At 48.6% G+C, this 11,664-nt stretch overlaps 1 protein-coding gene and 1 pseudogene across 1 annotated transcript; one reads left to right on the top strand and one right to left on the bottom strand.

Moving 5' to 3' along the window:
* LOC112613129 lies at positions 1-592 on the top strand (annotated as a pseudogene).
* A 6,877-nt stretch (positions 593-7,469) lies between these two features.
* LOC112613287 (putative zinc finger and SCAN domain-containing protein 5C) lies at positions 7,470-11,106 on the bottom strand. The gene is made up of 4 exons (XM_025368645.1): positions 10,723-11,106; positions 9,685-9,888; positions 8,747-8,897; positions 7,470-8,481 (listed from the first exon to the last, which is right to left on the bottom strand). The coding sequence occupies exons 1-4, from the start codon at positions 11,104-11,106 to the stop codon at positions 7,730-7,732; spliced, it is 1,491 nt and encodes a 496-aa protein (XP_025224430.1). The 3' UTR covers positions 7,470-7,729.
* Between the last annotated feature and the right edge of the window lie 558 nt (positions 11,107-11,664).

Raw genomic sequence — 11,664 nt, 5'->3', positions numbered from 1 at the left:
ATGGCGCCCAGCCGGAATGACATGATCTCGAAGCCCCATTTCCACAAGGGCTGCAGCGGCGCCTGGCCACGTGGTTCCACCAGCCGGCCCGGAAGAGACGCAGGCGCCAGGCCGGACACGCCAAGGCGCGCAGCCTCGCCCCGCCCCGATCCGGCGCAACGTGCGCTGCTACCACGCGAAGGTGCGCTCGGCCGCGGCTGCCGCCTGGGGGAGCTCAGGGTGGCCGGCACGCACAAGAAGGTGGCCCGGACCACCGGCGTTTCTGTGGATCGGAGGAGGCGGAGTCCCTGCAGGCCAACACGCAGCGGCTGAAGGAGCCCCGCTCCAACCTCATCCGCTTCCCCAGGAAGCCCTCGGCGCCCAAGAAGGGAGACAGTTCCGCTGAAGAACTGAAACAGGCCACTCAGCTGAGAGGACCGGTCATGCCCATCCCGAATGCCCATAAGGAGAAAGCTCGAGTCATCACTGAGGAGAAGAATTTCGAAGCCTTCGCTAGTCTCCGCGTGGCCCGTGCCAACGCCCGGCTCTTCGGCATCCCGGCAAAAAAAGAGCCAAGGAAGCTGCAGAACAAGACGTTGAAAAGGAAAAATAAAGCCCTCCTGGGAACTTGCAATCAGTCAGCAGTTATGCTGGGTCTCCACGTGATGTGTTTCCCAGGAGCAGCGGGGCCTGGGATTGGGCTTCGTGGCTGTGACTTCCTGGCAGGGCGTTTGGGGTTTTCTTGAAAGACAGTCCAAGCCCTGGATTATGCCTTACTTTCGTGTTAAAGCACTGTTGGTCGTTTTTGTTTTCTTTTGTTTTTGTTTTTTAAGAAAGAAAAAGAAAAGTAGCGGGATTTGCCCCGCACGGTGGCTCACGCCTGTAATCCTATCACTTTGGGAGGCCGAGGCGGGTGGATTGCCTCAGCTCAGGATGTTCAAGACCAGCCTGGGCAACACAGTGAAACCCTCCCTGTCTCTACTAAAATACACAAATTAGCCGGGCATGGCAGTGGGCGCCTGTAATCCCGGCTCCTCGGGAGGCTGAGGCAGGAGAATGGCATGAACCTGGGAGGTGGAGCTTGCAGTGACCCAAGGTCGCACCACTGCACTCCAGCCTGGGCGACAGAGCAAGACTCCGTCTCAAATAAATAAACTAATTAATTAATTAATTAATTAAAATAAACGTAGAGGGATTCCGTGTGGGTAAACTAATTAATTAATTAATTAAAATAAACGTGGAGGGATTCCGTGTGGGTGAGTATGCTTCAAGTTGGTTTGGCACAAGAGCTTTCTAGCCATTCCTTATCTGTTTAGAAGTGGCTGATCCACCCAGCGCCAGGACGGCTCATCAAACAATGGAACCATTTACCCTTATGGTGCACAACTGTAATAGCCAGTCATCTCCAGGTGCCAAGTATGTCCTCTCATTTCATTCTCAATACAATAACGAGTGGAGGGCGGGGACCGTTTCAAAGACAAAACGTGGACACCGTTTTTACACACAACGATGTTTGCACAAAATGATTGAAATGACTTGGTTTTCACAATTATCCAAAGCTAAATGGAAACAAGCATAAATCTCAACTCAAGCCTGCCAAGTCCCATCCTGTAGGCACATGTGAAACGTGAAAACTTGACCCGTTGTACTAGTAGGTGGAGCTGCCGCTATTTGAGTTGTTGAATTGGTCTGACAGGTAGAATTGGGTTGACGTTGCCGACTCCTAAAATTAGAATCTAGACATTGCAGGTACCTCACTCACAGCTCCAACGAATGCCTCTGCCTTCATAGAGTAGCTTTCTGACTTCTATTTAACATTTTCTCAGAAGATACCTTGAAAATAGCCCATAGCGCCGAATGCGGTAGCTCATGGCTATAATCTCAGCACTCTGAGAAGCTGAGGCAGGTGGGTAGGTTGGGCTCAGGAGTTAAAGACCAGCCTGGGCAACATGATGAAACCCCATCTCTACAAAAACATACAAAAAGAAAAAGAAAAAAAAAAAAAAGGCCGGGCACGGTGGCTCACGCCTGTAATCCCAGCACTTTGGGAGGCCAAGGCGGGCGGATCACGAGGTCGGTAGTTCGAGACCAGCCTGGCCGATATGGTGAACCCTGTACTAAAAATTCAAAAAGTAGCCGGGCATGGTGGCACGTGACTGTAATCCCAGCTACTCAGGAGGCTGAGGCGGGAGAATCGCTTGAACCCGGAAGGCGTAGGATGCAGTGAGCTGAGATCGTGCCATTGCACTCCAGCCTGGGCAGCAGGGCGAGACTCCTGTCTCAAAAAAAAAGAAAAAGAAAAAAAAAATCTATGTTAGCAATTTTCAGACATGCAATACATTGCTAATGGCTGCAGTCTCCATGTTGTACAATAGAGTTCTTAAACACTTTTCCTGTCTAACTGAAATTTTGTATCCTTTGACCAACATCTCTGCTATTTCCCCAGTCTCCTGCCTCCCTCAGCCTAGGTTACCAAAGGCTTGAGAGTTCTAGGCTGAGGACCTGATTTAGAGATCCTCAGTTGGAGAAAGTTTTATGACACCACATACAGCCTGATGCCAGAAGCACCCACCTCAAGCTAGAGGTATGGGTCTTATGTATCTGCACGGAAACAGACTCATACTCTAGGGTTAGCTGTCTATTTATTGGACCAGAAACCTCTTGAAGGCAAGGACTGTACTCTGTACCTCTTTTTATCTTTTTTTTTTTTTTTCCCTGAGACAGTCTCGCTCTGTCTCCCAGGCTGGAGTGCCACCTCTGCCTCCTGGCTCCAAGCGATTCTCCTGCCTCAGCCTCCTGAGTAGCTGGGATTACATGCATGTGTCACCACGCCCAGCTAAGTTTGGTATTTTTAGTAGAGATAGGGTTTCACCATTTGGGCAGGCTGGTCTCGAACTCCTGACCTCGTAATCCGCCCGCCTTGGCCTCCCAAAGTGCTGGGATTACAAACATGAGCCACCGCGCCCGGCCTATCCTCTTTTTATCTTAAACTCTCATTGTGATTGGTAAGCTGAGCTTCAATTAAGCAGATAATACAGAAAACTCAGATAACCTGGCCCCACTCTTCTTTTCCTGCCTTAGCATTGGTTCTTTATTCTGCAAGTTTTATGAGAACAAAGACTTTGTCCTACTAATTTTTTCATACTTTTTTCTTTTTTATCTTTCTCTTTATTCTGACACATTACGGCTTTAAATACATTTCTTTTTTCTTCTTTTTTTTTTTGAGACGGAGTCTCACTCTGTCGCCCAGGCTGGAGTGCAATGGTGCGATCTTGGCTCACTGCAAGCTCCCCCTCCCGGGTTCAAGCGATTCTCCTGCCTCAGCTTCCCAAGTAGTTGGGATTACAGGCGTGAGCCACTGCGCCCAGCTGCACTGGGCTTTTTTGAGGTTGCAGTGGGTATCTTGTTTTCATCGTCAGTCAGGACATCAGGTACATCAAGCTCTTAGCTCAGAGCACATAGGTGGATAAGGAGCAGCAGTGCAAAGGCCACCCAGTGCCAGGTACATCCTTAGCCATGAGGGGCAGTCCCTAGAGTGGTGCATGCAGCCAGCCACAGCAGGAGGGATCCCTGTCCAGGATGGGTAGGAGCCAGCAGTGGAGTCTACCTTCTTTAGACTGGGAATGGAGGTACATGACCCCGCCATGGAAATGAACTCACTCATTCCCATGAGAGAACAGGAATTGGAGTGACCAGACAATCAGAAAACTGACCTGCCAGACTCAGTCACACGTTCGATCACCTGGGGAGTTTTATAAACTCTCAACACAGGGGCCACATCCTCAGCCAATCACATCATTGCCTCAGGGTTGGACCCCAGGCATTGCTTTTTAAACAATATTGAAAAAACTCCTCAAGTGACTCCAACATGTAGAAAGATTGGAAAATGAAGCTCTAAAGAAATGTCGGATGTGGTGAATGGATCATAGAGAACCATGATTTAAATTAAATGGGCAGGTTGTATCAGCAACACATTTTCTGTGTCTGGAGAAGGATGTTGGACTCAATCATCTAAACGGAGAACCACTACCCACCCAACGTCCACTTCTTGAATTAAACGGGAGTCTGTGTACATTCGATGGTAGACTCAAGTTTCTACCTCAAGGAATCTTTCTCCTAAAGGGACCTGGGTGAGGCAGGATAGATAGTCAAGAAGGTGACCGTGTCCTCCAAACACAGCACCGGCGGGGACCGTACAGCCAACACAATAAGCCCCAGCCTTCACTTTCTAATTGAATTCATTCACACAAAGCCATCTGCAAAAGAGAGTTTTCCCTGTAGAGAGCACGAGCATTTTGATTTTACCTGTTCACAAACTGACCCTTTGCTCATTATAATAGTAAAAATACACCCCTGGATGGAGACTTAAGATGCTAAAGAGACACGTGCACAGCTATGGCCCCTGTGTGCCCAGAGGACCACCCAGAACAAGCTTACTAGTAATGTAGCAGGACACGCCGCAGACAAAACTCCTCAGACACCGGATTAAAGAAGGAAGAGCTTTTTTATTCGGCTGGGAGCATCGGCAGACTCGTGTCTTAAGAGCCAAGCTCCCGGAAAAAGAAATTCTTGGCCTTGTTAAAGGCTTACAACTCTAAGGGGTCCACGTGAAAGGGTTGTGACAAATCGAGCGAGCGTGGGAAACGTGACTGGGGGCTACATGCATCAGCTAACAGAACAGAAAGTTTTACAATGCTTTTTTCATACAGTGTCTGGAATTTACAGATAACACAAGTAGTTTAGGTCAAGGGTTGATGTAATAATTATTATTACTTTTTTTTAACTCCTAGGGCCGAGTGGCAGTGCCAAGGTTGTCTGGCTATTTATCTTACTTTTGTTTCTTTATAACTTTTTGTTCTCTCTCTTTCCCCCTGTCTTGTGAACTAGGCAAGGTGGGGGGAGGAGGACGGCAGGAGGGGTAGTGGTCTCCTTCCTTAGTAACACGTCTTCCCACCCCCTTGTGTGTGATCATCCGAGACTCCCATAAAGAGGAGTCTCCCTTGAGCAGGTCTTTGCTGTCTCATCCTCAGGAGCAGCCAGCCCTGAATCCTTGCTCCCAGGATGTCCTGTCTATTCCGCACTTAACTTTCAAAATACCCTATTTCCTTTGCAATCAGTTGCTCTATGCTGCATCTCTTTGCTGTGTGTCTCTTGATGAAATTCCTTTAAATTAAAATGACAAGAACCAAAGTCTTACAAAAGTAGCCTTTAATAAATGAATCCAGCCTATTCGGGAAGGGACCTTTCCAGACCTCTGCAGATTGCAGGACTCCACCTGTCAGCTCAACCAGCCATCCATAAAATGCCCTCCAAGACCAGCAGCATCAGCACCACCTAAAATGCACATTCTCAGGTGATCCCAAACAAGTAAAATCTGAGAAATTGTCACCAAGAGGATCCTAGGGAGACGTGACGACTCAAGGCAATGTGGCGACCTGGATGGGGAGGAAGGAAGAGGAGGGCATTGTGTAAACACTAAGGAGGCCTCAATAAGGTATGGCCCTTAGATCACGGCAATGTATCCAGTCAGTTCATCGCTTGTGGCAAATGTGCCATACTAATGTACCATGTTAACAATAGGGGAGGCCGGGCGCGGTGGCTCACGCCGGTAATCCCAGCTCTTTGGGAGGCCGAGGTGGGCAGATCACTTGAGGTCAGGAATTCGAGACCAGCTTGGGTAACATGGTGAAACCGCATCGCTACTGAAAAAAATACAAAAATTAGCTGAGTGTGGTGCACACCTGAAGTCCCAGTACGTGGGAGGCTGAGGTAGGAGAATCGCTTGAACCCAGGAGGTAGAGGTTGCAGTGAGCCGAGATCACGCCTCTGCAGTCCAACCTGGGTGACTGAGTGAGACTCCATCCAAAAAAAAAGAAAGAAAGAAAAGAAAAGAAACAAAAGAAAAGAAAACAAACACATAAAAATATAGGGAAAATGGTGTGGGGACAGTAGGGAGCTCAATGGACTTTAGAAAGCTATTCTAAAACAAATTTTATTTTATTTTTTTATTTTATTTTATTTTATTTTTATTTACTTATTTTTTTGAGATTGAGTCTGGCATTAACTCGGCTCACTGTAACTTCCGCTTCCCAGGCTCAAGCAATTCTCCTGCCTCAGCCTCCCGAGTAGCTGGGATTACAGGCACTTGCCACCACGCCCAGCTAATTTTTATATTTTAATAGAGACAGGGTTTTGCCATTTTGGCCAGGCTGGTCTTGAACTCCTGACTTCAAGTGATCTGCCCACCTCAGCCTCCCAAAGTGCTGGGATTACAGGCAAGAGCCACCGCACTCAGCCTAGGAATTCCACGTTTTAATGCACCCTCTCAGGCCCCACCCCCAGCCTACTAAATCAGAAGCTCTGAGTTTGGGGCCCACCCATCTCTGGATCAACAAAGCCTTCAGGATATGGTACTATCACTAAGACCAACTGGTTCCCAGAGACTCCCAATGCCTCTGTAGTCCAAGAGTCAAATCAGGAATTTAGAGATTGCCAAATTTAGACCAAAAAATACACAATCCAGGACAGCAACATAAATAGGCACGGCAGAGAAGATTCGAGGGGCAGTGAAAATAGCCCCCATGATACTCCAATGGTGGATACTCATGAGGCCTTTGTCCAAACCCACAGGATGTACGACACACAGAGCGAGCCCTAATGAACACCATGGACTCTGGGTGCTGGTGATGTGTCCGGGCAGGCTCACTGATGGAACAGATGCACCGCTCTGCTGGGGCTGCTGGGCGGGGAGAGGCTGTGCTGTGTGGGGAGGGAGTCTAGGGGAACTCTGTGCTGTCCACTGAATTTCCCTGTGAACCTAAAACAGCTCTGAAAAAGAAAGTCTAGAGCCAGGCGTGCTGGCTCACACCACACCAGCCTGGGCAACAAAAAATCCCATCACTACAAAAAAATTTCAAAAAATTTGAATATCATAATTATAATAAAGCCTAATAAAAACTATACAGGGCACAGCAGCTCATGCCTGTAATGCCAGCATTTAAGGAGGCCAAGGCAGGTGGATCACCTGTACTCAGGAGTTCAAGACCACCCTGGGCAACAAGGCAAATCTTCATCTCCACAAAAAACACGAAAATTAGCTGAAGTGGTGGTATGATCCTGCAGTCCCAGCTACTTGGGAGGCTTAGACGGGAGGATTGCTTGAGCCTGGAAGGTCACGGCTGCAGTGGGCGATGATCCTGCTACTGCAATCCAGCCTGGTTGAGAGAGGGAGACCCCATCTCAAAAAAAAAAGAATAGGAAAAAAAAAAAAAAGAAAACTGTTGAGGATACCCAATAAAAGCTGAGTTTGAGAAAAATAACGAATAATTTAGAACATGTTGATACTAAAAAAAAATGTTTTATCTGAAACCCACATTTTCCCAGGCATATTGTGTATTTCATCTGGACACCCTCCTTGGACAATTGTACTTTACAGCAAAACAGTGGGTAACAGCATGTCCCTCAGGAGACTCCGTTTTTTGTTACAAAATATTGAAAACTAATAAGATGTTTGTTTATTGAAAGAACAGCAACACAAACCAAAATAAGCCTATAACAATAGACGTAATAAAACAAAAACCAAAATTCACTAGGGAGGAAAAAAGTTTAAACAAACATCCTGGGAATTCCTGTCTAGGGCATCCCTGTGTGTGCCAGGCGCCCTTCGTGTGTCAGATGTCATCTGATAACATCGGTGAGAAGTCATCATTCACATTTTCTTGGTGTAGAAGACGCGGACCCGATGACGAAGTCACTGTGAAGTGGTTTCCGGATGTGTTTTCTGGTGGCGTCTTAAGGTTGCAGGCCGACCGAAGGCTCTTGAACACTTGGGACATATGTAAGGTCTCTCTCCGGAGTGGGTGCGCTGGTGCTCCTTCAGATTCGCCTTGTAGGTGAAAACTTTCTTGCAGTCTTTACATTCGAAGGGCTTCTCCCCTGTGTGGCTTCTCCTGTGACACTTCAGGTAGGACTTCTGGGTGAACTGCTTCCGGCAGATGTCACACGCATAGGGCCTCTCGCCGGTGTGGGTTCGCTGGTGAAATTGGAGGCCTATGCCCTGCCTGAAACGCTTCCCACAGAGATTACATTGAAAGGGTCTCTCTTCTGTGTGTGTTCTCTTGTGGGTGGCTAGCTTGCTGTGATATTTAAACCTCTTACTGCACACCTCACATGCAAAGGGCAGCAGTTCCTTAACTCCTTGGCCATCAGGGTGAATGACCAGGCCCGCAGGGTCCAGGGAATGAACTGGATTGATCTCAGCTTGTCCCGGGGATTCTCTGTGGCCCACAGGTGTGGCTCCTCCTTGAGGCTCTTCTTGGGAAATGGAGGAGGCGTCCCGTTTGCTTCTTTTGGGGCCTCTGAGATTCAGAGCCTCTCCTCTGTTCCGGCTGTGAGTCGAAGCTTCTCTCTCCACAACGCAGGCAGAAGGCGTGTCGGCATCCACATTTTCCACAGAGGCTCTTTTCCGGGGTCCCTTCCCCTCCTTTGCTCTCACCAGATCTACTGGAAGAAGGGATTCCACACACAACAGTTAATAAAGCGCATTTTCAATACACCAAACTCATTGCAACCAAACACTGATGTTGTGTGAGAACTTCCCCTCAACCTCAAGCTTAAGACATTGGACCGTAGGTCTCTGGAGAGTGGGGGGTGGAGAGGCTTTGGCAGCTGAGTGCCAGCTCCCCCAGACATGATAACGCTGGGACCCCACTCCTGCACGCCAGAAGAGAGGGGCTATCTCCACACAGGTCCAAGTCTTCATACTTACTAGGACCATTTGGAAGCTGAGGCTCTGGGGGTGTAAGTCCTGGGTTCTCCTCCCTGTCTTCCTCCAGGTCCTTCTCCAAGGTCGGCTTGGGTCTCAGAGCCTTTGGGTCACCTTTCATGACATTAGTCTCTGGAAGCAGGAAGTCCTCCTCCTGATAATGAAAAACCAAGAGCAATGACTCCGTGTCTAAACTGGGGGAAGTTTAGGCATCTCTACCTTTTCCTGATTGAATGCACCAACATTCAAAACCACCACACCAATGATACAGGTGTGGTGGTTTTCACTCTTTGGTTCTCTGAGCATATTTATTCCTGCCCTGCCAACGTCTCCCTGCCCCTGAGGCTGGAAGGAGCATGACTCTAGGTGGAGACCCCTCAGCCCTGGCACCATTGGCACTGGGGCTGCATCACCCTCCTGGAGGGGGCGCTCCTGGGCAGAGTAGAGACCCCGCCTCCACCCTCTAGATGCTACTAACACCCCACCACCCCCGAGAATGCCAAACAAAAGTGTCTCCAGACATGGTCATATGTCCGGAAAGGCAACATCACCAGTTGAGAAACATTCCTCAAATTAAGAAATTGACAATCTGTAGAAAGTGGGTTCCTTGCTGAATTATTACATGAAATGTCTTTGAGGTAACTGGCTATGGGGGAGGGATCTTCAGTTCATTCATCTGTGCCAACTGCCTCCCTCACTTCACTGAGATCATTTCTTACCCCCTACCCTAAATGCTAAAAGCTCTCATGGTGGAGGGAAAAGTAGATGAGGTTTTCCACTCTGTGATGGTTCAGGAATGAATGTTTGGGGATGTACCATGTCCATGGGGAATGGTTCTAATCTTGTCCTGTGCCAAATCTGTCAATCAGTCCTGCAGTCACACGACTTCCTCCTGCTCCTTCTCCCACCTCTGCCCAGACACCAAGGCCTCACACACTCACCTGCCTCCTGGACGGTGCAGGAACCCTGGGCAGGGTCTGCAGCTCTCGGCGGGCCTGGCCTTCCCATGGACGCATCAGGTTCACAGAGGAGGCCCGCTGGCTGGACACATCTCTCAGATCACCCCTGACACTGGCGGGGCCTTCAGCCATCTTGACATCTGAGTCCTGAATGAGATATTCCTTGCCAAACAAGTTGACTACAGACTGTAGAGGGAAAAAAGACAATCAGACTCACCATGAGAACCTGAAAGTAGCTCTCATATACCCTGGGTCCTGCCATAATGCTCACACTTGACTGTAATTAATGTTCAAATCTGCCTTCCCGATGCAGAGTCAGCTCTGTGGATACAGCAATCCTGTCTGAATTTTTTCCTCTCTAGACTCCAGCACCTGCCTGCACCTGGAATTTTCTAGATAAGTACACAAATGTGGGTCCTTTAGATGAAAGAGTCTAAACCAAAGAGAAGACAGGGAGAAATATTCTGGGTGAATCCAACGCGATTGGCTGATGGCAGCTCACCTTGTGTTAGAACTTAGGGGCTCATGTGGGGACCTGGAGGCAGATCCCTGGATCTCTGATACCAACCACTTTCCCTGCCTCAGGATGGGACTTCTGGGCCCCGCTTCAGTTCACTCTAATGCCTCCTTCCCTACATTCCATCAGGCATTGTATTTTACCAACGTCTTTCTTTCATGTTGGCCTCACACAGTGTGTAGATCCCTGTATCCCCTCCGCCTGTCCATCGCCTACACCAGGAATTGGCCATCTCAGCATAGCTGACATTTGAATATGGATGATTATTTGTCATGGTGGGTTGTCCTGAACTTTGGAGAAAGCTTAGCAGCATCTCCTGTCCTCCCCATTGTGACAACCAAAAACTGTCCCCAGACACTGCCATGTGCCCCTGACGGGCAAACTCTCCTCTACTTGGAAGCCCCGACCTAGAGCAGCCCCTCGGGTCCTCTCCAGTCCAGGTGCACCGTGCAGCCCCCATCCCAGCTCCCCTTCCCTGAGCCAATCAGGAGGGTCCCACTCACCCATTTCTTGGGTCTTCGGTGATTTCGCAGCAGGTCCTCCAGGTCTTTGCAGCTCCGCACGTCGTTCACCTTGACTAAGACCTGGAGCTCCTGGGGCATGGAGATCATGAACTGCTCCATCACCAGCATGTCCAGGATCTGCTCTTTGGTGTGGAGGTCGGGCCTCAGCCACAGATGGCACAGCTCAGTGAGTTTCCTCAGAGCCTGGATGGGGTCCGAATCCTCCGAGCAGCTGAACATCCTGAAGTTCACGTGACAAATCTCAGGGTCCACGTTGTAATTTCCAAGTTGAGTTCCCAGGGATGCCACAGACCATGGAGTCTCTGACCTAGGTCTGTTGCAGGGTTGTCTCAGACCCCATGAGGGTGTGCAATTTGCAGCCATATCTACAGGAGAATATTTCAATCAGCCTCTGGGAAAGCTCTTCCAGTAGCTGGTATCTAATTGCGACCTATCTACACAGATCGCCCCTGGTTTTTCTCAGTAACAGATTCACTGTTTCTTCAGAAGTCTGCAGGGAAAAAAAGCATGAGCTCTATTAGTTGAAGTTTCTACTCTACCCACCCCTCCCTTCCAAATCCCTCATCCCAATCCCAGACCCCATTTCCTCTCTAGCATTGGACTCAGCACCATGGAAATGAATCCACTCTATTCTTCTTCCAGTGTCTACACCTGACTACATGTTCTGGAGTAAAACCTGAATGGTCCCCTGGATCTGATCTCTAGGGGATCATTGTGCAAAGGCTGAATTGGTTTTCCTGCCCATTGAACAACATTGTTTTTGACTGTAAATCAAATAGGACAGTAATGTGAAGTGCCTAAAATCTGATGCAACAATCATGTCAATTATTTATGTTTTCTTATCAAGATAAGATCCAAGGCAAATCCTTAGTCATAATTATGCAATAAGACAAATAAAAATAGTTACAATGTAAGATTGTC

This window comes from Theropithecus gelada, chromosome 19 (assembly GCF_003255815.1).
Source record: "Theropithecus gelada isolate Dixy chromosome 19, Tgel_1.0, whole genome shotgun sequence".
Classification (NCBI taxonomy): domain Eukaryota; kingdom Metazoa; phylum Chordata; class Mammalia; order Primates; family Cercopithecidae; genus Theropithecus; species Theropithecus gelada.
This window is presented reverse-complemented; position numbering and strand designations above follow the sequence as displayed.

Bases quoted from the DNA above. Each gene is read 5' to 3' on its own strand.
- LOC112613287 (XM_025368645.1), bottom strand. From the start codon at position 11,106: ATGGCTGCAAATTGCACACCCTCATGGGGTCTGAGACAACCCTGCAAC. The intron at 9,889-10,722 runs GTGAGTGGGACC...TTCCCTCTACAG, and splicing joins ACCGAAGACCCAAGAAATGG to TCTGTAGTCAACTTGTTTGG. The intron at 8,898-9,684 runs GTGAGTGTGTGA...TTTCATTATCAG, and splicing joins CTGCACCGTCCAGGAGGCAG to GAGGAGGACTTCCTGCTTCC.